This window comes from Schistocerca piceifrons, chromosome 1, assembly GCF_021461385.2.
Source record: "Schistocerca piceifrons isolate TAMUIC-IGC-003096 chromosome 1, iqSchPice1.1, whole genome shotgun sequence".
NCBI classification, from domain to species: Eukaryota; Metazoa; Arthropoda; class Insecta; order Orthoptera; family Acrididae; genus Schistocerca; species Schistocerca piceifrons.
Window position 1 is genome coordinate 1,019,545,667 of NC_060138.1, and position 27,510 is coordinate 1,019,573,176.

Below are 27,510 nucleotides of genomic sequence, written 5' to 3' on the forward strand. Positions count from 1 at the left end.
GGTGAATTACTGTGCTCACAAACAAAAAACCTTACATATATCAGATTCTGTAAATATGTGAAGTACAAGAACCAAAAGTACAGCATTCAGCATGTCAATAAAAGAAAATTATATACAATCACTCATTCCTGATATGCAACTGTTATTCAAACACCAATGAAAAGTATTTTAAAACTTTGATTATCTGGCTTTAAAGGTTGTCTAGAGAATTTTATTGTGTTTATGATCTTGAAATACAATGGTAAACTTCCAAAAGAGTTCTCCAGTACACAGATGTCTTCCCTTGAAAGTTTCTTGTAGAAGAGATATTGTACTGGCACAGACGAACAGGAAAGGTTTGAATTCTCCACTTCTACGGCATTTATTTTGTAACTTCTGTTCAAAACAGTAAGACTTATGCATCATAATATCAAAGGACGCTTCATGCAGGCAGTTGTCCATTTCTAATACACAAGAAGTAAATAGAAATTAAACTTTAATCACCCACTCTTGAGAAAAAAAGCTAACATTCACAATTTTACTAAAACATTTAAACATAATTTAAAGATACTGAAGTGTCACCCTAGCAATGCTTTCTCTGATATCTCTAACCTGCAGCCCACAGGTCTTTCATCGGTCAAATTCAAGTAAAGCCTGCTAGTTCCAGCTCTGTTTCAAGAAGAGAACATTTTCAGATTTTTTCTCATATAGTAGCTGTTATGCAACAATTTCTCGTGCATTGCTGAAACACTATGATGCTTTTCTTTTAGTCTGTTTCTTTGTGCTAGTAATGAGCAACTAGGTTAATGTTTTCTTCTGGACATATTCTACATATATTAAGTCTTTCAAACAACAGAAACTCCAGGTAGAAATACCAACAACATAGGAAAAGACAGATTGATACTTACCGTAAAGAAGACAAGTCAACTTGCAGACAGACACGATTAAAAGAAACTCATATAAAGCTTTCGGCCACAGCCTTTGTTCATTAAAAGATAAATCCCGGCCTCAAGCTATGGTAACATACTGTCCTCAAACCCTCCACCAACAGTTTCCACACCCCCCATGATGCTTTTATATTGGGTTTTACATACTGAAATAAGCAGTTGCTTACACCAAGAACATGACAAGCTCATTCAGATGCAAAAATACATAAAATTTCACAGGAAGAGTGTCATGGCAGACGAACACCTACTGACTTGTCTACAAAACAAATAGACGAAAATATCTAAATAGAATGCTTGATCTCTTCAGATACTGGATCATGAAGAGATCAACACAGCAATGGAGCCGGCTGACAGTAATTCCGTAACTGCTTCCAACTTCTGCAAATCCTGATGTGTCTCATGGTAGGGACAGGGGGAAAAAAAAGTTCAAGCATAAAGCCCCTCCAGCAAAAGCTGATCATCAGAATGTTGGGACACAGCATCCAAGTTTAGTAAAGAGAGAGACAAACATTTGAAATAGTTCTGGATTGCTGTAAATTATTTTCTTCTAGTGCAAAAAGCCACATTGTACAACATACAAATGAACAACTAAACAGAATGGCAGCAGCTTATTCATGAAGTGCTCAAGACTGCCCAAATACAGATTTTGAAGATTTGTCTGCTTTCCTTGGTGTTTTATACCTCACAAGAGAGAAAAAGTCACAGTATCTCAAAAGTGATGAACTGTGAGCCACTGATAAGACTACACCGGATTTTTTTATTGTGTCGATGAGCAAACAGAGGTTCGACACTCTTCTCCAAGCAGTAAGATTTGATGAAAGGGTGTAGAAGAACTAAAAAGATATCTGGTACCAATCAAGTATTTGATGAGTTTGTCCATGTGCAGAAGCATTGACAACAATAAAGAAGGTGTTGAAGGGATTCCTTGGATGACACTGTTTCAGACAGTATATTCCAAATAAGCTTGCAAAATAAGTATAAAAGTATATGCACTCTGTGATTGTAGAACTGAATTTTTTTACATCATAAATATAGAAGTATATGCAGCAAAACAGCATACTGGTCCGTACCACACACCCAATAACGCAGCAAAAGTCGTGTTCCTACTAATTTAATCCACTGAGTACACAGGCAGAAATGTGAACAGTTCACCAATGATCAACTCACAGTATGAGTACTCTGCCACAAAATATGAGAGAACTTCCACAACAACTGCCATCAACAAAGAGTACACCAGTAAATAGCAGCATTTTCGCATTTGGGGAAAAACCAGCCAACAATTGCCACCTTTGCTCATAAGTTCCAAACAAGAAATGGAAAAAGAATTCACTAATGGTATCTACTAACCACAGCGATGATAGTACACACAATGATAGCAATGGATCAGAGGCACAGACGTTGCATGATTTGTGCTAGGGTAACTCAGTCAGTAGAGCACTTTTCCATAGAAGGAAAAGGTCCAGAGTTAGAGTTCAGTCTAGGATACAGTTTTAATCTACCAGAAAGCTTCATATAGGCATACACTCCACTGCAAAATGAAAAATTAATTAGGAAAAAAGTTAATTTTGACAGTTAGTTGATATTCACTGAGTAACTTACCAATACATTTGAAAAGTATCACACTTCCAAGATTACAACAAAACATGCGTCCCCCATCTCCCCCCCCCCCCCCAAACACACACAGAGAGGGAGGGGGGGGAGGGAGGGAGGGAGGGAGGGAGGGAGGGAGGAGAGAGAGAGAGAGAGAGAGAGAGAGAGAGAGAGAGAGGGTTTGTAATACATACCAAGTTCCTTGCCAGTAATCCCTCTGGAATCAAAGACAGTTGGTCCAAAAGCAGTGAGTGTTACTTTGCCACTCGCTTGTCCTACAGCCAGGAGGATATCCGGTTCTGGGTGAGGAAATATGTCAATGCATTTGATGTAGTGATGGCTCGAATTTGTGGCTAGCAGATTCGCATATGTACTGTCTGACACCTTTATACCTGTACCAGAAAAAAGGAAGAAGTATATTTTATATTTTCAAACAAAACTGTTATGTTTTAGGTAGCAACAAGCAACCTTTGTCAGCTTTTATTTGTAAATCACAAGAACCTTTTTACTAAAATGCAATACCTTTGAAAGATACTCACATGTTGCTCTTGGTGTGTCAGCTTTCGATAATACTTCGTACAGATAAATTTCAGTGCCCCACGTAATGAACTTGGTAGGATGACTGCGAGACCACTGTACCTCCAACCTTATGCCGCTCATTGTGTATTTTGCTGTAATGATAACTACAAGAAGAACAAAAATTATCAAACAGGATTTTATCCAAAGTCGAAAAGAAAGCTAAATGCACACACCTATTGTTGAGTTAGCATAAGGTATCATCCCTGAAGCTGGCAGCACTGTTCCCAGCTTTCAACTGTGAAGTGCAAATGGCTGCTGGCAAAAACAGCCATGTATAGAGGTTTTGTCGTAGGGACATTTACAAATTATGTTATGTGACTGGTTGATGTAGACACGATAATACGCTACCTACAGCTCACTGCAACTGTCAGGGATTTTTTTATGCTGACTCAACTATAGTACAGAAATCATTTTACCGGATGTCCAATAATAAGCAAAGATGGTGTAGAAATCTGATTTGGAGCTGTCACATCAAAGCACAGATTTCTTAATTCTGCAGTACAGCTAGAAATATCAAAATATAACAGACTTTTAACTCAAAGATACTAGACATTGTGATGTTCCACTATTACTTCACCACAAATTACAATGACTACACTGGTCTAAAAATTGGTTATTTACGACAGATGAGATCAATCTGTGAGAAATGGTGAGAAATATGTCAGAATTTACAATGACTGCACTGGTCTAAAAATTGGTTATTTACAACAGATGAGAGCAGTCTTTGTTAAATGGTGAGAAATATGTCAGAAAAGAGTGTGTGTTTGGGGGGGGGGGGGGGGGGGGAGCACATGCGTCACTTTAGCTGAATGCAATAACTGGCACAACCCCCTATACCACAAAGCCACAATCCATACACCATATGGGAAAAGAGCAGCTAATCTTTCAAACTAGAGCTGATTTGGCAGTTACACACGATGAGTTAATATAACTTCAAGCTACAGTAATGTTCAGGCTATATCACAAGAACTGAATGCAGTCAGCCTGCCTTTCCACAGAAATGATCTAAGAGACACTGCATCTCTGATATTATCATCTAACACATCTCAGCTGCATGCTTTGGAGAGTGTATTGACAAGACTATGTAGGTAACTCACATTCAGAAGGATCTTAACAGCAGCTTTCTTAGAGTGCAGACTAAGAACAAAAAGTAAAATTTTGTAGCGACCAAGAAATTCTTACATGTATGTGGTAGTCACTGGAGGGGAATGTACAACTAAGTGATTATTGTCTCTTAATCTGCATTTTTAAGCCAATAGGAGAGCACAGCTATGTGACCTATGAGTTTTACTTTCAGGAAATATCTTGGCACAGACAAGCGTAATTATAGTCAGGAACGCAGGCAAAAGTTTGGGTTTTAGCTTCAATTATGTAATGAAGGATGATATCAGGCCCATCAATGAGAAAGCTTCTCGCACTAGTATGAAGATTTTGTTGCACTTTGTGTAGTACAACAAGCCTTGGAACATTTTACTGCCAATCTCCTTAACACCCACTATCCTTAACATCGGTTTTTTCCAGGATTCTCAAACATATTCTCTGTTCGAATATAATGAATTTCCTTGACACAGAGAAGTAGCTGCCCATGCATCAGCACGGCTTTAGAAAGCATCGCTCCTGAGAAACGGAACTCGCCCTTTTTTCACATGATATCTTGCGAACCATGGATCCATGGATGAAGGGTATCAGAGAGATGCAATATTCCTTGACTTCCGGAAAGCGTTTGACTCGGTGCCCCACTGCAGACTCATAACTAAGGTACAAGCATATGGGATTGGTTCCCAAGTATGTGAGTGGCTCGAAGACTTCTTAAGTAATAGAAACCAGTACATTGTCCTCGATGGTGAATGTTCATCAGAGGTGAGGGTATCATCTGGAGTGCCCCAGGGAAATGTGGTAGGTCCGCTGTTGTTTTCTATCTACATAAATGATCTTTTGGATAGGGTGGATAGCAATGTGCGGCTGTTTGCTGATGATGCTGTGGTGTACGGGAAGGTGTCGTCATTGAGTGACTGTAGGAGGATACAAGATGACTTGGACAGGATTTGAGATTGGTGTAAAGAATGACAGCTAACTCTAAATATAGATAAATGTAAATTAATGCAAATGAATAGGAAAAAGAATCCTGTAATGTTTGAATACGTCATTAGTAGTGTAGCGCTTGACACAGTCACATCAATTAAATATTTGGGCGTAACATTGCAGAGCAATATAAAGCGGGACAAGCATGTAATGGCAGTTGTGGGGAAGTTGGATAGTCGTCTTCGGTTCATTGGTAGAATTTTGGGAAGATGTGGTTCATCTGTAAAGGAGACCTCTTATAAAACACTAATATGACCTATACTTGAGTACTGCTCGAGCGTTTGGGATCCCTATCAGGTCAGATTGAGGGAGGACATAGAAGCAATTCAGAGGTGGGCTGCTAGATTTGTTACTGGTAGGTTTTATCATCCCGCGAGTGTTACGGAAATGCTTCAGGAACTCAGGTAGGAGTCTCTGGAGGAAAGGAGGCAATCTTTTTGTTGAATGCTACTGAGGAAATTTAGAGAACCTGCCTTTGAGGCTGACTGCAGTACAATTTTACTGCCGCCAACTTATATTTCGCGGAAAGACCACAAAAATAAGATAAGAGAGATTAGGGCTCACACAGAGGCATATAGGCAGTCATTTTTTCCCTCGTTCCGTTTGGGAGTGGAACAGGGAGAGAAGATGCTAGTTGTGGTACGAAGTACCCTCTGCCATGCACCATATGGTGGATTGCAGAGTACGTATGTAGATGTAGATCTCGGAGAGCCATTTAGATGCAAAGAACATTCAACAATAACTGTGGCTGTTACACCAGCCCCTCCCTTGACTTCATCACACATGGCAGGGTAGGGATCTGAATGGCTCTGGAAGAGACTACCTGCACTACTAATTGTTTACCTACGTATTCTCCATCTGATACACACAATGTCCGAATTTTTACTAAGTCTGCTGGCTAAGTTTTGATAAATTGAAACTTGGATGACAGAATGGGTATGGCATTCCATGCTGCTTCAACTCAATGCTGGAGTTCACTAATCGTAGTGACTGGTGAGAGCAGTCATACTAATCTCTCAACAAACCAGAGCCAAATTTTTTTCAGTGGGTGAGAGATGTGGAGAATGTGTTGGCCAGGGAAACAGAAGTTCCAGATGCTAAGTTTTTTTTTTTTTTTTGCAGATGATACAAACATCGCAATACATAGCAAGTCAGGTACAGATCTAGAAATGGCTGTAATCAAATTTTCACTGACATTAATAAATGGTATAAAAGTAATTCACTCTCATTATACTTAGAAAAGACACACCGTAAGCAGTTCAGAACCTGTAAGAGATTTCCTTCCAGCATGTGTCTAACAAATGAAGACACACAGATCGAAGAGGTTGATAGCATTAAATTTCTGGGATTACAACACAATAAAAATTCAATTGGTAAGGGCCTATCACAGAACTGCTGAAGCACCTAAACAAGTTTGTATTTGCAAAGGGAATGATGTCAGAGATATAAAAGTAAAAAGACCTGCATATTTTGCTTACTTTCATTCTATCATATCATATGGGACCTATTCTGGGGTAACCCATCAAACTGAGAAAAAGTTTTTAAGAGAGCAAAAGCATGTAATAAGACTCATTTATGGTGTAAATTCAAAAACATCAAGTAGAAACCTGTTCAAGGAGCTGTGCTACTTCTCAATATATTCATTCCTTAATGAAATTTGTCACAAATAATGTCTCTATTTCCAACCAATAGCTCAAAATATAGTATCAATACCAGGAATGAGAAAATTATAATGACCTAAAATCGTTATCTTGACCCAAAAAGGGGTCCAATATTCAGGAACACACATTTTCAATAAATTGCCAGTAATAATTAAAAATCTGGTTTCAGGTAAAGCACAGTTTAAACAGCGTCTGAAAGACTTTTTCAGAGGCAACTCCTTCTGCTCTAAAGATGAATATCTTCACAGGGACTGTTAGAAAAGCTTAAGTAAAAAATGTCTGTTGGATTTCACTTTCGACAGCACTTGGTCACAATAGTTAAAATTAGGTATTTTGTATACAATAAATTTATTAAAAGTGCATAACTATGTTTCATTCTGACAATGTATTAATTCTGTAAATATTCAGTTCCAGTTTACTGTACAGTATTCACATATTTTGACAATCTCCTGACAAATGATCAGGGAAGTGAGTATTATATTCAAGTGTTCTATATGTTGTATGTTATACTTTCTGACATATTCCACACCCACAAGAGTTGTCTGATTTTTGGATCTGTGAAACAAAAACTGAATGCAATCTGTAATCTAATCATGACTCTTATTTGTTGTACAGAACTGATGTGTGATTTTTTTTTGTTTGTTTGTTTTTTCATAATTTAGGGAGAGCTAACTTTCAGAGAACAACTTAATAATTCATTGGAAAATGTCATTTACCAACTCCTCTGTTGCTTCCTCTCTAATGGGATTTATAACAACACTAGTATCATCTGCAAGAAATACCAATTTTGCTTGTTAAATATCAAGTGGAAGATCATTCAAATATATAAGGAATAGGAGTGGACCCAAAACTTCTTTAGTCTTACTTCCATCATGAATCACAGTGTCAGGATTGCCTCTCTGGTGCCCCTAACTTATCCTCAATTTTCTTTCCCGTTCTTCTTTATATTATTCTTGTCAGCAACTTGGATGCATGCACTGTTAAGCAGACTGTGCAATAATTCTCGTGCTTGTCAGCTCTTGCAGTCTTCGGAATCAAAGTCAGATGGTATATTGTCAGACTCATACATTCTACACACCAATGTGAATAGTCATTTTGTTGCCCGTTCCCCAATGTTTCTAGAAATCCCGATGGAATGCTACCTATCCCTTCTGCCTCACTCGATCTTAAGTCCTCCAAAGCCCTCTTAAATTCTGATTCTAATACTGGATCCCCTATTTCTTCTCAGTCGACTCCTATTTCCTCTTCTGTCACATCAGACAACTCTTCCCCCTCATAGAGACCTTCAATGTACTCTTTCCACCTATGTGCTCTCTCCTCTGTATTCAACAGCAGAATTTCCGTTGCACTCTTAATATTACCACCCTTGCTTTTAATTCCATCAAAGGTAATTTTAACTTCCCTATCTGCTGAGTCAGTTCGTTCTTTTTCGATTTCTTCACATTTTTCATCTAAGCTTCCCTGCACTTCCTGTTTTTTTCATTCCTCAGTGACTTGTATTTCTGTATTCCTGATTTTTTTTAATTTCCTTCTTTCATCAATAAACTGAAGTATTTCTTCTGTTACCCATCGTTTCTTAGCAGTTACCTTCTTTGTACATACATTCTTCTTTCCAACTTCCATGATTGCCCTTTTCAGAGATGTCTGTTCCTCTTAAACTGTACTGCTTACTAACTATTCCTTATTGCGGTATCTATGGCCTTAGAGAACTTCAAGCGTATCTCATCATGCCTTAGTACTTCTGTATCACAACTGCTTGTGTATTCGTTCTTCCTGACTAATCTCTTAAACTTCAGTCTACTCTTCATCATCACTACTACATTGTGATCTGAGTTTATATCTGCTCCTGAGTATGACTTACAATCCAGTATCTGATTTCAGAATCTCTGTCTGACCATGATGTAATCTAACTAAAATCTTCCCTTATCACTCAGCCTTTTCCAAGTATAACTACTACTCTTGTGATCCTTGAACAAAGTATTCATTATTACTAGCTGAAATTTATTACAGAACTCAATTATTCTTTCTCCTTTCTCATTCCTTGTCCCAAGCTCATATTCTACTGTAAATTTTTCTTCTACTCCTTCCCCTACAACTGCATTCCAATCCCCCATGACTATTAGATTTTCATCTCCATTTAGTTTTAATCTTATCATCTGCGTTACTTATTTCTATCAACAAATGCATACTTCTGGACATTTTAATAACTTTCCTTAAAATACTACAGTATTTTTTAGTATGCAAATAATGACAGTTCTTGAACTATTCTGGCTTTTACATAAACTTCACTCTTCCTCTTACATGAGATTTTAATTCCCTTAGTTATTCAGAGCTTACTGTCTCTCTCTCTCTCTCTCTCTCTCTCTTTTTTTTTTTTTTTTTTTTAGTGGATATTCTGGATAATTTTTTAGGAAATCAACTTTCAAACATTGAACACATTTACTAATATTTTTATAGAATAAACTGAATTTGACTTTAACTCTTTCTACACATACCTCATCCCATATCATTCCTTTTAGCTTACTCTTAAAATGTCGTATCTTGCTCTCATTAATAATCCTCACTGCTTTGTATGATCTGCCTCAGGGTTGTAAGGGGCCATACTGTTTATTTCCGTTAATTATGCATCATGATCAGATAGTCCTTTAGCAACTGGGTACACATGAACTGTTTCAGCTTGAGCACCATCTATAAAAAGTTGTTAATCAGTGCCCCATGATCTTGTTGCACACGAGATGAAACACCCAAGTAATGGTATAATCCACTTTTCCTGCATGTATCTTTTAAGAAACCTACACTGAAATCTCAACAAACTACTGAATGTACCTTCTTGTCTGGCACATAGCTCAATAATGCATCGACATTTCTCATAAATATCTGAAAGTTTACCAGACGGGATATGTAGACTGTTACAATTATGAGCGAAGTATTCTGTAGTAACAATTCACTTCAATATTTTTGACTTTGTATCCCTCTATTACATTCAGACACACCACTGTGATGCACTTGTCTCTGCAGCCACAACATAGAAAGCTGCATCAATGATCATTGTGATGGAAATTCTCAGTGATCCAAGCCTCTCCTCACTGTCCCCATGGATACTTGCCTTGCTTAAAATGAGGTCATTTGCAGACTCGAGGTACAAAACGTAAGTCTACAAACCTGCACTGTCATGTGAAGAGTGTATCTGTCCTCACGGGTACTAATTATGTGTGGCCCCTGATATCCGGCGTTGGATTGAGAATGGTCTCCTGACGCCACTGATTCCATATTCACATGGCAGTTGTGGGATCCCAGTTAGCAGTAATATCACAGACCAATAAACTGCAGTGTCACTCAGCAACGATCCTGCCACTGTCAAATTGTGGTACATGATGGCAGACATTTCTCCTTTCACAATGCATAACACAATCTTTGCACAAACAACCATCATTCATATGCGATTTCTGTATGAGGAATGCACTGCAGACTCTTTCCTTATACACAGAATACATTGTTAGTTGCAACAGGCAGAAAATTTTCTTTGTTTGTGCTGCACATTTTAGCAATTTTGACCAAGATTGACCAAGATAAACTCAAGCTACAATGTTCTTCTTCGACATGCCAGCGTAGAAGTTGGCAGAGAAAAAGTTAAGTGAAAAATCCATATAGTCCATATGTTTATGTATATATAAAAGTCGACTTTGTGTGAGACTGCTTGTACAAGATTTGTGTGTCAATTTGAAATTCCTGATTCATATATTTTACCATTTGCATTGCTTCTAAATAATCTTTCATTGATTGTATCAATACCCACTTGTATTGCTATATAAATCATGAAATTTCGAACATCTATGAATACCGTGATAAACTCTAACTATTATCGTCAATTGGATATTGGATACTTATTTGTGCTCTTTCAAAATTTTTGATAAGAGTATCCCTAGCCTCATTCAAAACAACTGTTCTCTAATTTCATTGTCTAATTATGTGAGAAACAGGTTATTTCTGAGAATTTTTGGATACTTACAGAACTATATTTTTGTAAGTTACTAGTACAAGTGTTTTGATACATAACTTTTTCCATAGCAAAACACCGTTTGTGCTTCACAGTGATTGTAAAAGAGTAGATCACCCTAGAATTTCATTGTACATCAACACAAACAAATATGCAGTTTTGAGAATTTTTGGAAGCGATCATTGACTGTGCATAACCTAAAATTTTTAGAAAGTCAGCTTTTGTGATTTAAAGACTGTAGCAGATATTCCAACTAACATATTGTATTACATATAGTTTTCCCTTAAAATGAAGTTTAAATGACACTCACAATTTGCAACTTTGTCTCCAGAATCGATAGTGGTCCTTTGGTACTGAATCGGGTGAAAGGATTGAACCAGGGAAAAGCAAGGCTGCAATTTCCTGGACTTGCACCACAGGATTGAGAACTGTAGGGTCCCCCTAAAAGGTTCAGGTGTGCACTACATGTCAGAGGCTGCTACTCAGGTAGTTGACTGTATATGGAGTGCACACATTGGTTTTTCAGATTAGGTTACTCTCAATCCAATCCAGGTAACTATAGTTGTAGGAAACCCAGAGGTCTCAGTGCAAGATCACAAAAATACCTCCCACATGTGATACTTCTAAAATACTAGCAGTAAACTGCCGAAGCATTTTCTACAAAGTGCCAGAGTTTGAAGCATTCATGAAAAGCAGCGAAGCTTACATATACTAGGTACAGAAAGCCGGTTGAAACATGACACTGACAGCACTGATATTTTTGCGGAAAATTTAAGTGTGTATCAAAAGGATACGCAAATAGGTAATGGAGATGGTGTATTTGTAGCTGTAGACAAGAAACACGAATCCATCAAGATAGAAATTGAATGTGCATATGAGATTGTTTGGGCAAGACTCAGTATCAGGTGTGGGCATAACATAATTGGATCCTTCTACTGGCCACCAGACTCATCTCCTCATGTACGAGTGTGGTTTGAAAAGTTCTTGGAATCACCACTAGAAGACAAGTGCTAGTGCACAAGTTGTTCACGTGATATTCATTGGACTACTGCCTGAACACATGTGCCATGTCAGTGCTCCTGGAAGAGAGCTGTGGCATTGACGTGGTTCTGTTGTTGTTCCCACATAGTGATTTGCGAAGATGGAAAAAAATCGAGATTCGAGAAGCGATTAAGTACTTCATAAGCAAGATAAGTAAGCATAGGACATTCATGCTGATTTCCAGAATACATGGGAGGATTCTGCTCCTTCATATTCAACTGTTGCCAAGTGGACAAACGAATTTAAATTTCGTCGGGAGAGCTTAGATGGTGATCCGCGCAGCGGTCGGCCAAGATGTGTCACTACTCCAGAAATCATTGTGAAAGTGGTCATTGAGGCTCGCCAATTGAAAGTGTGTGAAATTGCTCATGCTTGCCACATGTCATCTGAAAGGGTATATCATATTTTAACTGAAGAATTAGAAATGAAAAAATTATCTGTAAGATGGGTGTCGTGATTCTTGATGTTGAATGAAAAACATGTGCTGTTGCCAAGGCAAAATTACACAAACAGCTCCATCAGACTTCCATCTCTTCCCAAAACTGAAAATCTTTCTTGGTGGATGAAGATTCACTTCAAACGAAGAATTGATAGCCAGAGTTCACAACCATTTTGCAGGCCTGGAGGAAACTCATTTTTGAGGTGGGATCAAGGCATTGGAACATTGTTGGACCAAGTGCATTAATCCACAAGGAGACTACATTGGAAAATAAAAAAAGTTTTAGTGATGTATGTACTTTTTTTTCTATTCTGTTCCAAGAACTTTTCAAACCACCCCCGTAATAAAACTTAGAACTGTTCAGAACATATCCACAGATACAAATTAATTTGTGGTGTGAATGTAAAATGACTCATTCCACATCATTACACTTTACTGTGCACAATAATCCATGGAACATGTAAATACTTAACTAACAAGTCTAAAACTTTAGCGAAAACCTCAGTTCACTTGTACATAAGTCCCCTAATTGTACTGTAGTCATTGGTGGGGACATCAATCATCCAAAAATCAATTGGGAAAATTACAGTTTTGTTAGTGGTTGGAGCGATAAGACATCCTGTGAAACATTATTAAATGCCATCTGTGAAAACTACCTACAACAGTTAGTTCAGAACCCTACTGATGATGGAAATATATTGGATCTAACGGCAACAAGTAGATTTGACCTCTTTGAGAATGTCCACATCAAAACTGTTATCAGTGATGATGACATGGGTGTGTAAACAATGATTATCATAGTACAATAGAACCTTTCAGCATACGGCAGGAGAATACTGCTTAGACTTGGGTATTTCAGATCACTCAGCTCTGTTTATTGAGCTCCCAAAAGCAAATAACCTAAAGCCTCCAGAAGTGTGTATAAAAAGGGATCTCAGTAAAAGTAAAATGGATTTATTCCGCAGTAAATTAAGTATAATAAGCTGGCTTGTAGACTACAATAGTTCAAGCTCGATAAACTATGACAAATTCTTAAATTGTTTCTTAGAGGTATTTAATGAATCATTTCCTCGTAGATATAAGCAAAAGAAGGTTAATGGTAAACTCAAATGGATTACAACAGGAATAAAGATCTCTAGTGCCAGAAATCAAACAGAAATCAAACAGAAATCCAGATTTTGTTATTTATGTCAAACAGTATAAAGCTGTATTTAGGAAAGTTGTAGCGGCAGCTAAAAAAATGGCAAATAATAAATTCATACGAGAACACAGAAATAAGACAAAAGCAGTGTGGTCAGTTGTTCAGTCTGAACTAGGAGCCAAAGTAAAAATTCATGAGATTTTGAAAATTAGACATGAAAATGAAATTATAGTAAACCCTGTTCAGATGTCAAGTTGTTTCAATGAATTCTTCCTAAACGTAGTAAGATCAGATGTGGATATGACATTCTATCAGGGCATCACAAATTTGGAAAACAGCCAGAACACATCTTTTAAACAATTTGAAAAAATAACCCAAAGGGATGTGGAAAAGGAAATATTGTCTCTAAAAAACAAAACCTCACATGGGTGGGATGAAATAACAACATCTGTAATCAAGTATGTGTACGATATTATTTCCCAACCACTGTCAACTATTATAAATCAATCTTATGAACAGGGATGCTTTCCAGAGGTATTGAAATATGGTGAGATCAAACCTCTATTCAAGAAAGGATCGACAGAAGATATGGGGAATTACCGCCCTATCTCTCTCTTTCCGGTCTTCTCTAAAGTGTTTGAAAAGATTGCAGCAAAACAAATTAATAACTTTCTTACTGTAAATGATATAATTTTTAAAAACCAGTTCGGATTCCAACAGGGTAAAAGCACTGCAAATGCTATAAATGAGTTTATCCAAAAAATATGCTCCACGTTAGATAAAGGTAGAAAGGTCACAGGTATATTCTGTGATCTGACTAAAGCTTTTGATTCAGTGAACCATGCATTACTCCTCCACAAATTACAGATGTATGGAACCAGAGACACTGCTTTAAAATGGTTTAGCTCTTACCTGTCAGGTAGGAAACAAAGAGTAATTTTAACTTCAAATGGAACCAATTATTCATCAGACTGGAAAACAGTTCCCCAAGGAGTCCCACAAGGTTCGATATTGGGTCCCTATCTGTTTCTTTTTTACGTAAATGACCTACCACTTGCTATTGATGTTCATTCAGTCTTATTTGCTGATGATACATCAGTTCTAATTGAAAATGAGGTATCTGAAAATATTCCAGAAAAAGCCAAAAATACTTTAGAAAAACTTGAATCTTGGTTCTATCAAAATGGACTAAAACTAAATGTAACTAAAACCAAAATGATGCAATTTGAAGCTAAATCAGTAGAAAGGAGTGAAATAAAGATAACTTGCAATGATCAGGATATCACAGAAGCAAACCACGTGAAGTTCTTAGGCCTAAATCTTGACAAAAATTTAAATTGGAAGGTACACATAGATTACTTAGCAAATAAACTGAACAACTTAGCATTTGTAATGTGTATTTTGTCAGGTGCCACAAACATGGATACCAGAAAGATAGTTTATCACTGCTACTTTGAGTCAGTTATTCCTTATGGCATAATCTTCTGGGGAAATTCAGCAAATGTCACTAGGCTCCTAGTATTACAAAAGAAAGTAATTAGAAACATGTGTGTTGCAAAAAAACGAGAATCCTGTTGACCACTGTTAAAAAATTTAAAAGTACTATCTATCCCCTCACTTTACATATATGAGATGGTGGTGTTCCTATATAGAAATCAACATACACTAGACAATTTCCGTTTTGACCACAATTACAGCACTCGCCACAGAGATAACTTCAAACTTCCAACACATCGTTTAAAACTTTATGCCCAAATGCCAGAGTATATGGGGTTAAAAATTTTCAATAAAATAAAAGGCAGTAATATATTTAAAATGGAGATTGGTTCACCGAAAAGATTGCTCTTTACTCTCCTGGTGGAAAAGTGTTATTATTCTGTCGATGAATTCATTGAGGACAGCTTCACAATCTGAACACAGGGATTGTAATACATTTATTATTTTATGTACATGTGCAGCTGTAACTTAGAAATGTAAAATATAATGTAAACTTTTGTATTTCTCTTAAAAAAAGTGAAAAAAGTTTCTTTTGTAAACCTTGACATGTCTCCTGTACATCAAATCAAATGATTTGAAAATTGTATGTAATGAGATGAATAAACCACATAACATAACATAACAATTTAGAGGAACTATGGCTCAAGTTTTAAAGATCGGTTGATCATGCAATGGAGGATAAATATGTACCCAATTGAACAGTTCATAATGGGAGGGACCCTATACAGTCACTGTAAATAAACTTCTAAACAAACATTGATTACTGTGTAACAGATGCCAAATTTAAACAGACGCAAAATCCCCAAGATCGGCGGTCCTTTACAGAAGCTCAAAACTTAGTGCGGAGTTCAATGAGATACGCCTGTAACAGTTTCCACAACAAAATTTTGTCTCAAAACCTGGCAGCAAATCCAAAGAGATTCTAGTCGTATGTGAAGTATGTTAGCGGCAAGAAACGATCAATGCCTTCTCTGCACGATGACAAAGGAGATACTATCGAAGTCAGTGCTCCCAAAGCAGATTTACTAAACACAGCTTTCCGAAATGCCTTCACAAAAGAAGACGCAGTAAATATTCCAGAATTTGAATCAAGAACAGCCGCCAAGATGAATAACGTAGAAGCAACTCAAATCACTTAATAAAAGAAAGCCTTCTGGTCCAGACTGCATACCAATTAGGTTCCTTTCAGAGTATGCTGATGCATTAGCTCCATACTTAACAATCATATACAAGCATTCGCTCAACAAAAGATCCATACCCAAAGACTGGAAAGTTGCACAGGTCTCACCAATATTCAAATTATAGGCCCATATCGTTAACATCGATATGCAGCAGGATTTTAGAACATATATTGTGTTCAAACATTATGAATTACCTCGAAGGAAACTGTCTATTGACACACAGTCAACATGGGTTTATGAAACACAAGTAGTTCTTTATTCACATGAAGTGCTGAGTGCTATTGACAAGAGACTTCAGATAGATTCTGTATTCCTGGATTTCCAGAAGGCTTTTGACACTGTACCACACAAGCGGCTCATAGTAAAATTGCGTGCTTATGGAATATCGTCTCAGTTATGTGACTGGATTTGCGATTTCCTGTCAGAGAGGTCACAGTTCGTAGTAATTGACGGAAAGTCATTGAGTAAAACAGAAGTGATTTCAGGCATTCCCCAAGGTAGTGTTATAGGTCCTTTGCTGTTCCTTATCTATATAAATGATTTGGGAGACAATCTGAGCAGCCGTCTTCGGTTGTTTACTGATGACGCTGTCGTTTATCGACTAATAAAGTCATCAGAAGATCAAAACAAACTGCAAAACGATTTACAAAAAATATCTGAATGGTGCAAAAAATGGCAGTTGACCCTAAATAACGAAAAGTTTGGTGTCATCCACCTGAGTACTAAAATGAACTCATTAAAGTTCGGTTACACGATAAATCAGTCTAATCTAAAAGCCGTAAATTCAACTAAATATCTAGGTATTACAATTACGAACAACTTAATTTGGAAAGTACACATAGAAAATGTTGTGGGGAAGGCTAACCAAAGGCTGTGTTTTATTGGCAGGACACTTAGAAAATGTAACAGACCTTCTAAGGAGACTGCCTACACTGTGTTTATCCGTCCTCCTGTAGAATACTGCTGCGCAGTGTGGGATCCTTACCAGGTAGGACTGAAGGAGTACATCGAAAAAGGTCAAAGAAAGGCAGCATGTTTTGTATTATGGCGAAATATGTGAGAGAGTGTCACAGAAATGATACGGAATTTGGGCTGGAAATCATTAAAAGAAAGGTGTTTTTCATTGCGACGGAATCTTCTCACGAAATTCCAATCACCAACTTTCTCCTCCGAATGCAAAAATATTTTGTTGACACCGACCTACATAGGGCAGAGCGATCACCACAATAAAATAAGGGAAATCAGAGCTCATAGGTGTTCATTCTTTCAGCGTGCTATACAAGATTGGAATAATAGAGAATTGTGAAGGGGGTTCGATGAACCCTCTGCCAGGCACTTAAATGTGATTTGCAGAGTATTCATGTAGATGTAGATGTAGATAGATGTAAGACAAAGCATAGGGCTACAGACAGAGATGCTGAATGAAATGTGTTTGGCTGTCAAGAGAGCAACGTGTGAAGCCTCCAGTGACTATCATAGCAGAACACATTCAAATTATCTTTCACAAAACCGAAAGAAATTCTGGTCACATGTAAAGGCTGCCAAGGGGGAGGTTACCATGAGAAAAAGATTGAATAATATACGAAAGGATAACGTTCTACGAGTCAGGGTGTGGAATGTCAGAAGCTTGAACGTGGTAGGGAAACTAGAAAATCTGAAAAGGGAAATGCAAAGGCTCAATCTAGATATAGTAGGGGTCAGTGAAGTGAAGTGGAAGGAAGACAAGAATTTCTGGTCAGATGAGTATCGGGTAATATAAACAGCAGCAGAAAAGGGTATAACAGGTGTAGGATTCGTTATGAATCGGAAGGTAGGGCAGAGGGTGTGTTACAGTGAACAGTTCAGTGACCAGGTTGTTCTAATCAGAATCGACAGCAGACCAACACCGACAACGATAGTTCAGGTATACATGCCGATGTCGCAAACTGAAGATGAACAGATAGAGAAAGTGTATGAGGATATTGAAAGGGTAATGCAGTATGTAAAGGGGGACGAAAATCTAATAGTCATGGGCGACTGGAATGCAGTTGTAGGGAAAGGAGTAGAAGAAAAGGTTACAGGAGAATATGGGCTTGGGACTAGGAATGAAAGAGGAGAAAGACTAATTGAGTTCTGTAACAAGTTTCAGCTAGTAATAGCGAATACCCTGTTCAAAAATCACAAGAGGAGGATGTATACTTGGAAAAGGCCGGGAGATACGGGAAGATTTCAATTAGATTACATCATGGTCAGACAGAGATTCCGAAATCAGATACTGGATTGTAAGGCGTACCCAGGAGCACATATAGACTCAGATCACAATACAGTAGCGATGAAGAATAGGCTGAAGTTCAAGACATTAGTCAGGAAGAATCAATACGCAAAGAAGTGGGATACGGAAGTACTACGGAATGACGAGATACATTTGAAGTTCTCTAACACTATAGATACAGCAATAAGGAATAGCGCAGTAGGCAGTACAGTTGAAGAGGAATGGACATCTCTAAAAAGGGCCATCACAGAAGTTGGGAAGGAAAACATAGGTACAAAGAAGGTAGCTGCGAAGAAACCATGGGTAACAGAAGAAATACTTCAGTTGATTCATGAAAGGAGGAAGTACAAACATGTTCTGGGAAAATCAGGAATACAGAAATACAAGTCGCTGAGGAATGAAATAAATAGGAAGTGCAGGGAAGCTAAGACAAAATGGCTGCAGGAAAAATGTGAAGACATCGGAAAAGATATGATTGTCGGAAGGACAGACTCAGCATATAGGAAAGCAAAACAACCTTTGGTGACATTAAAAGCAACGGTGGTAACATTAAGAGTACAACGGGAATTCCACTGTTAAATGCATAGGAGAGAGCAGATAGGTGGAAAGAATACATTGAAAGCCTCTATGAGGGTGAAGATTTGTCTGATGTGATAGAAGAAGAAACAGGAGTCGATTTAGAAGAGATAGGGGATCCAGTATTAGAATCGGAATTTAAAAGAGCTTTGGAGGACTTACGGTCAAATAAGGCAGAAGGGATAGATAACATTCCATCAGAATTTCTAAAATCATTGGGGGGGGAGTGGCAACAAAACGACTATTCACGTTGGTGTGTAGAATATATGAGTCTGGCGATATACCATCTGACTTTCAGAAAACCATCATCCACACAATTCCGAAGACGGCAAGAGCTGCCAAGTGCGAGAATTATCGCACAATCAGCTTAACAGCTCATGCATCGAAGGTGCTTACAAGAATAATATACAGAAGAATGGAAAAGAAAATTGAGAATGCGCTAGGTGACGATCAGTTTGGCTTTAGGAAAAGTAAAGGGACGAGAGAGGCAATTCTGACATTACGGCTAATAATGGAAGCAAGGCTAAAGAAAAATCAAGACACTTTCTAGGATTTGTCAACCTGGAAAAAGTGTTCGAGAATATAAAATGGTGCAAGCTGTTAGAGATTCTGAAAAAAGTAGGGGTAAGCTATAGGGAGAGACGGGTCATATGCAATATGTACAACAACCAAGAGGGAATAATAAGAGTGGACGATCACGAACGAAGTGCTCGCAAAAGGCATTTCTGGCCAAGAGAAGTCTACTAATATCAAATACCGGCCTTAATTTGAGGAAGAAATTTCTGAGGATGTACGTCTGGAGTATAGCATTGTATGGTAGTGAAACATGGACTGTGGGAAAAGCGGAACAGAAGAGAATCGAAGCATTTGAGATGTGGTGCTATAGACGAATGTTGAAAATTAGGTAGACTGATAAGGTAAGGAATGAGGAGGTTCTACGCAGAATCGGAGAGGAAAGGAATATGTGGAAAACACTGATAAGGAGAAGGGACAGGATGATAGGACATCTGCTAAGACATGAGGGAATGACTTCCATGGTACTAGAGGGAGCTGTAGAGGACAAAAACTGTAGAGGAAGACAGAGATTGGAATACATCAAGCAAATAATTGAGGACATAGGTTGCAAGCGCTACTCTGAGATGAACAGGTTAGCACAGGAAAGGAATTCGTGGCGGGCCGCATCAAACCAGTCAGTAGACTGATGACCAAGGCTGTTGGTGACAACAAAGTTAGTCCCAGTCCTTAGTGAATAAAACAGAAACTGAGGGTAGCAAACCAAAAGCTCAAATGCTTAGCTCCATTTTCAAATGTTCTTTTACAAGGGAAAACCCAGGTGAATTGCCTTAATTTGATGCTCATACTACTGAAGAGATGAGCAATAAATATTAGTGTCAGTGGTGTTGAGAAAGACCTGAAATTGTTAAAATTGAACAAAGCCCCAGGACCCAAGGGAATCCCTACCAGATTATGCGCAGAATTTGCAGCTGAGATAGCCCCTCTTCTAACTATAATCTATCATAGAACCCTTGAACAAAAAATCATGCCCAGTTCTTGGAAAAAAGCACTAGTCACACCCACCTACAAGAAGGGTAGTAGGAGTGATCCACAAAACTATCATCCAATATCACTGAAATTCATTTGCTGTAGAATCTTAGAAAATATTCTGAACTCAAACATAATGAGGTATCTGAAACAGAATGACCTCCTCCATGCCATCCAGGATGGATCCCGCAAACAACAATCACGTAAAACCCTATTCGCACTTATCTTACATGACATACTAAGATCACGGCATTCAGGTGGTTTCTGAAAATCATTTGATTCAGTACCACACATACACTTACTCTCAAAAGTACGAGCATATGGATTATCAAGTGAAATTTGTGACTGGATTGAAGACTCTCTGGTAGGTAGGACACAGCACATTATCTTGGATGCAGAGTCATCGTCAGATGTAGTAATAACTTCAGGTGTGCCCCAGGGAAGTGCATTAGGATCCTGGCTGTTCATGTTACATATTAATGACCAGGTTTCAAGTCTTTGTAACCAAAAGTCTAAGAAGCCAACCTTGTCTAGGGTACTGGACAGGTCACAGGTGGCGGATAGTGAGCGTTCCATCAGATATGGTGGGCAGCTGCGAATACAGAATAAACAGTTCTGAACCAAATCCACTTTACTTCTGTCTTGTAGCAAGCAGGAAAGTGGTCAGTGTCTGTTCACCAGTGGTGTGGCTGAAATTTATATTCTGGAACTAACCCTTCCATTCTTAACACTCCTGATTCCAGGTACAATCATCATGGAGCATTTTTATAATCACAATATTACCCCATGGAGTCAACCCACCACCAGCATTATTGGCGTAACTGGTCCTTCAAGTTCTGGGGCAGCCAGGTTAAAATGCACTATGATTCAACAGAGGAAGTTGGAGTCCTCTAGCCGACTTAAAACCAAAACAAATACATTTTTTGAAACATTTAACAAACAAACACTTTTGCAAGCAAGTAAACTTCATAAATTGGGAGACACATTAAAAGAACAGAAGATTCAAATTTTGGCACTACACAAAACACAAATGACCAGACAATAACACAATTGATTTTGGTAATTATCAACTTTTTAAAAGTAAAACTGATAAAGGAATACTTACTAATACACCACATCTGGGAGTTGCTCTTGCAGGCTCCAAAAATATTTTAAATTCAATAACTGAGGTAAAACCCAAATTAATAGACTAAAATGTGCATATAAAGCATACACTTTAATTAATGCCCATATGCCAGCCAATGAGGATAACCGTAAAAAACCTGAAGAAGTTGGGGACGCTTGGGAAATGTTAGAAAGCATCATCTCAAAAATTCCCCCAAACCATTTTAAAATTTTAATGGGCGATTTTAATGCTCAATTAGGAAAAGAGGAAAAATATAAGAAAATGGTGGGTGGATTTCCTGCGCATAAATGGAAAATCAAAATCGAAAAAGACTTGTTGAAATGTGCAAAAATTTTAATCTTACAATCATGTCAACACATTTCAAAAAGAAACCTGGGGCATTTCAAACTGATAATGTAGCAATTTCATACCCTAACTATACAGAAATTTTAAATGTTCAAGTTAGAAAAGGGGCTAATACCAATTCTGATCATCATTTAATGTGAATAAAAGTAAAGCTTCAACCTCAAAAACTCTTGAAAATAAAAAAAAATGTTATCCCAAAATTTCACACTGCTAAAATAATCCCAACTCGAACGAGCAAACTTGACAAAAACCAATCCAACAATTGGCAAAGCCTAAAAGAAAAGTTCATCAAAACAGCAAAAAATTTAATTCCGCTTCGTAACAAACAAAAACACTCATGGTGGGACGCGGACTGTGAAACAGCATTTAAGTCTAGGCAAGAGGCATTAAAAAATTGAAACAGTAAAAAAAATTGAAAATAAGTAAAACACCTTTCTAACTGTAAGAAAATAAACGTCTAAATTAACCCAATAGACTAAAAGAAACTACGAAAATGCCCAACATTTAGAAATCGAAAAAGACTTCCAAAAGAACAATACAAGAAACTAAACATTCAAAACAAAACTAACTGGCTACCAACCTCAAAGTTTTTGTTTCACAAATGAAAACGGCAGTTTGGCTCTTAACAACTAGGAAAATTGTAAGGTTCTTGCTAATTATTTTGAAAAACTATTAAACTGCCCAGAACCAGCAAATAAATTCCTACCACAGCAAACTAATAACACCAACCTTAACATTGAACAATCTGATGAAATCAAAATAATTAAACAAATTAAGAGGCTTAAAAACAATAAAGCATCCGAAGAAGACGGTATAATTGCAGAACTACTACTATCAGCTGGCCCTAACACTATAAAAGAGATCACTCAACTAATAGGACATATCTGGCAGACTGAGAAAATACCCAAGGACTGGAAAACTGCCCTAACTCATCCACTGCATAAAAAAATGGGACAGAACTGATGTTAATAATTACCGAGGAATCTCTCTTCTCCCAGTCACACACAAAATTCCCTTGCAATGTTTACTTGATCAAGCCCAAGAACAGTTAGAACCTAAAATTGGGGAATACCAAGAAGGCCTTAGACCAAACAGATCGTGTCCAGAACAAATTTGTACTTTAAAACTAATCCTTAGGCACCAAAGGATTTCTGGTTACAAAACTGTATGTATACCTGTGGCTTTTAAAAAGGCCTACAACTCAGTTGATCGTGAATCTCATTTCCAAATTTTAAAGGAACAAGGTCTAGATAATAAAACTATAACACTGATTCAGGAAACATAGCTCTAAAGATAAATTCATGATATAACGACTAGTGCTAGACATTATTGTTTAACTTGATTACAGAATGGCGAGGGCAAAAGTAAAGTCAAAATATAGATCAATCAACCAAGTTGGATAAAAATAATATTGGAGTAGATTGCCTTGCCTTTACAGATGAGCTGGCTATTTTAACTAAAGATATGACCACAGCTCAAAAACAAATTGAAATTCTTAAAGAAGTTGGGGAAAAAGTTGGGGGAGGTCATACAACAAAACTGTCTTAAAAAAGCTACAAAAGAAGATTGCTCTCAAAAAATGGCAACTGCATTCAGATTAACACAATTAATATTTATTATAAAAAATCACTTTCTAAATTCAGTAAACTTAGGCATTACAGCACTGTACTCAAACATGGATACCTTTATGCAGCAGAAAGTTTAATTTTAAATAGAAAGAGGGATACTGAAGAAATTCAAAAGACAGAAAGAAAGATTATTACGGAAATATTTGACCCAAAATTACTGATGCACAAACTTTTAGGCTGAGAATAATAAGGTTGGTTGGTTGGTTGGTTGGTTTTGGGGAAGGAGACCAGACAGCGAGGTCATCGGTCTCATCGGATTAGGGAAGGATGGGGAAGGAAGTCGGCCGTGCCCTTTCAAAGGAACCATCCCAGCATTTGCCTGGAGCGATTTAGGGAAATCACGGAAAACCTAAATCAGGATGGCCGGACGCGGGATTGAACCGTCGTCCTCCCGAATGTGAGTCCAGTGTCTAACCACTGCGCCACCTCGCTCGGTGAATAATAAGGAAATAGAAGAATACACAGACATATATGGAGACATGAGAAAATGAAGACTTAAATTTTATGGCACATTAAAACAAAGGCACCCACTAGTCTGACAAAACAAATAGTAGAATTCTTCAAAAACAGAAGTAAGGTCAAAACTGAGCCAATTAAACTGAACACTGTGATTAAGGAGGATCTTAAAGAAGCCAGTATAACTCACGTAGATGTTACAGATAGAAAAACATTCAGACAAAAGGTATTTGATTGGAAAGTTGGTCAGAGGGAAATCTGAAAACAGACTGGAACACCATGGTCTGATGAAAGAAAGACAATGTACAAATTTGTAAACAAGGGGGAAGGTCAACCATCAAAAGTGACATTAATGGATTGGACCTCACATGGTCCTATTGGGCCCATACATGAATAATAATAATAATAATAATGACCTTGCTTTTTATCGTTGAGACAGGAACTGAAACTGAGGATATCAAAGCAAAAGCTCAATTGCTTAACTCCATACTAAACTGTTCCCTTACAAAGGAAAACTTCATCTATAACAACGTACTGCCTAAAATAGGCTGCATAAATACTGAGTCAGATCTTCATAAGATTTCAAAGTGGTGCCTTTACTTTAAATGTTCAAGAATGTAAAATTGTGCTCTTCACAAAACAAAAAATATAGAATCCTATGATTATAATATCAATGAGCCACTGTTGGAATCAACTAACTCATACAAATACCTGGCTGTAATACTTTGTAGGGATATGAAATAGAATGATCGCATAGGCTCTGTCATGGGTAGAACAGGTGCCAGACTTTGGTTTATTGGTAGGATACTGGTGAAGTGCAATCAGTCTACAAAGGAGATTGCTTACAAATCGCTCATGCAACTGCTTCCAGAACACTGCTCAAGCATGTGGGACCCATACCAAATAGGGTTAACAGGGGATATTGAACGTATACAGAGAAGGGCAGCACAAATGGTCACAGGTTTGTTTGATTCTTGGGAATTCATCACAGAGACACTGAAGAAACTGAGCTGGCCGACTTGTAAATAATAGACATGACCTATGCCAATAAAGTCTACTAAAAAAGTTTCAAGAACTGGCTTTAAATGATGACTCTAAGAATGTGTGACAAACCCCTCTGTATCATTCCCATATGGATTGGGAGGATAAGATTAGAATAACTACAGTATGCAGAGACGCATTCAAACAATCATTCTTCCCGCACTTCATACATGAATGGAATGGAAGAAAACCTAATAATTGGTACAATGGGATGAAACCTTTGACATGCACTTTGCGGTGCTTTGCAGAGTACAGATGTAGATGTAGAATGTAAATGACTTCACCTCTACCTTTTTTGTGTGATTGTACTGAAATGTCAAGCATCTGCATATCCAAGCATGTAGAGACTTCATGTCAATTTGACATCTGTTGTATGGTGTCGTCAAGGTGTTGCAACTTTAAAGGCCAACATTGTATGTAAATACTCTTGTTCTCGTAAATTCATAGACCCTTATTCATAAGCAACAAATGAAACACGCACAGCAATGATTCTGTAAACATTTTATTCAGACAAATGTTCTTTGTTACGTGTGTAAACACACTGGAAAAAACATTCATTGCCTTGAAGCTGTATTTATCTTCTAACTTTTTTATCTCATCTGGCAGTGTACGAAGCAAAATATAAACATTAATTTTGGCTTATGTTCCCAAAGTGCACATAATTTGTTTTATTTACTTACATGTTCACTCACCAGATTTTATGAGCATTAAAGAATAAAATAGCAGCGGTTGGTATTTTCTGTAACCTATCGAAGGCACCTGACTCTGTGAATCCCAGTGTTCTGCTAGATATATTGAAGTTTTATAAGACTGATGGTGTGGCCAATCAATGGATAATGTTATATTTAACCATAAGAATGCATAAGCTGTATTTAGTAATTCAATTATCACAGTTTGGAGACACAATTCTGACTGTAGACAAAGCACATATGGGGTTCCCCAAGGCTCAATCTCACCTCCACCATTGTTCTTCACATATGGGCCATTCCATATCAATTCAACACACCTCTCAACCTGACCCAATCGGATTTCTTTCAAATTTAGTGCATTCAATGACCCAGATAAGAGATGAAAAAATACCAATTTGCAGATGTGTATTACAACTGTGAAGAAAGTTACAGGTCTGGAAAATTTGGAATTTGTACTAAATTTACATGTGTATGTCACAACATAAATGACTATAATTCTTGATCTAATTCAGTTACAGCAATGAAAATGGTACCATTGGAAAGCTAACAATTATACATTTAGATTGATATGCCACATGGCAGGTTTCTGAGAATTTTCATACTATAGGTCACTGACCTTGACCTTTGACTTTCCCACATTCAATTTTTTTGAAAAAAAAAAATACATTTAATTGCTCCAGTATGTTATTATAGATATGGTAAATATCAGGATGGCAAACAAAAGGCATCATGCACAAAAAACCATTTTGTCAACTTAAGTACACCATCAACATGCAGTAAGCAGCTATGTATCCAGCTTTTTCTATAACACCAGCCAATAGCAGTTACTTTTATTCACACCAGTTCTTTGGTATTTCTAGCTGCGAAGAGCCAATGAGGGACACTTTTATTTCAACCAATCAACATTAGCCTGTTAAATTTTTTTTCATGTTTTATGGGTGTGGCTTGTTTAACAAAGTGCAGTGTAAATGTGTCGTAAAATAATATTTAGTAAGGAATGGATTTCATGTCAAAATTGTGTTGTTTCAATCTGTTTAGGAAAGAAGGTCATGCAAAGTACAGAAGAATTTAAGGAATGATCAGGAGTGGATGATAAACAATTTCCTAATGTATTGTTAGGTGGAAAAATTTGCAGTAAATGTAGGAAAATAAAATCAAAAAACCCAACAATCATTGCAGATGCTGCCTCAGTTGTCCAGGTACTTCCAGAGAAGTTTTAAGTGAAGATGAAGTAGCACAAGATCTGATACTCAATGCTTTAAATATTAGCCTTCAGTATTTATGTGAAGTTCTATACATGGAAGAATCCTGGAGATACTAGAAGGTATCAGATAGATTATATAATGGTAAGACAGAGATTTAGGAACCAGGTTTTAAATTGTAAGACATTTCCAGGGGCAGATGTAGACTCTGGCCACAATCTATTGGTTATGAACTGTAGATTAAAACTGAAGAAACTGCAAAAAGGTGGGAATTTAAGGAGATGGGACCTGAATAAACTGACTAAACCAGAGGTTGTACAGAGTTTCAGGGAGAGCGTAAGGGAACAATTGACAGGAATGGGGGGAACAAATACAGTAGAAGAAGAATGAGTAGCTTTGAGGGATGAAGTAGTGAAGGCAGCAGAGGATCAAGTAGGTAAAAAGACGAGGGCTAGTAGAAGTCCTTGGGTAACAGAAGAAATACTGAATTTAATTGATGAAAGGAGAAAATATAAAAATG

The 27,510-nt window shown here is 37.5% G+C and overlaps 1 protein-coding gene across 1 annotated transcript in view; it reads right to left on the reverse strand.

Moving 5' to 3' along the window:
• The window catches only part of LOC124713710 (GATOR complex protein MIOS), a 215,384-nt gene that overhangs the window by 182,766 nt on the left and 5,108 nt on the right, over positions 1–27,510 (reverse strand). Inside the window, exons 2-3 of the mRNA XM_047242970.1 lie at positions 3,056–3,199; positions 2,711–2,908 (exon numbers count right to left, since the gene is read on the reverse strand). Of these exons, the coding sequence (XP_047098926.1) occupies positions 2,711–2,908; positions 3,056–3,176 (319 nt within the window). The 5' untranslated portion in view covers positions 3,177–3,199. The remainder of the gene's footprint in view (positions 1–2,710; positions 2,909–3,055; positions 3,200–27,510) is intronic.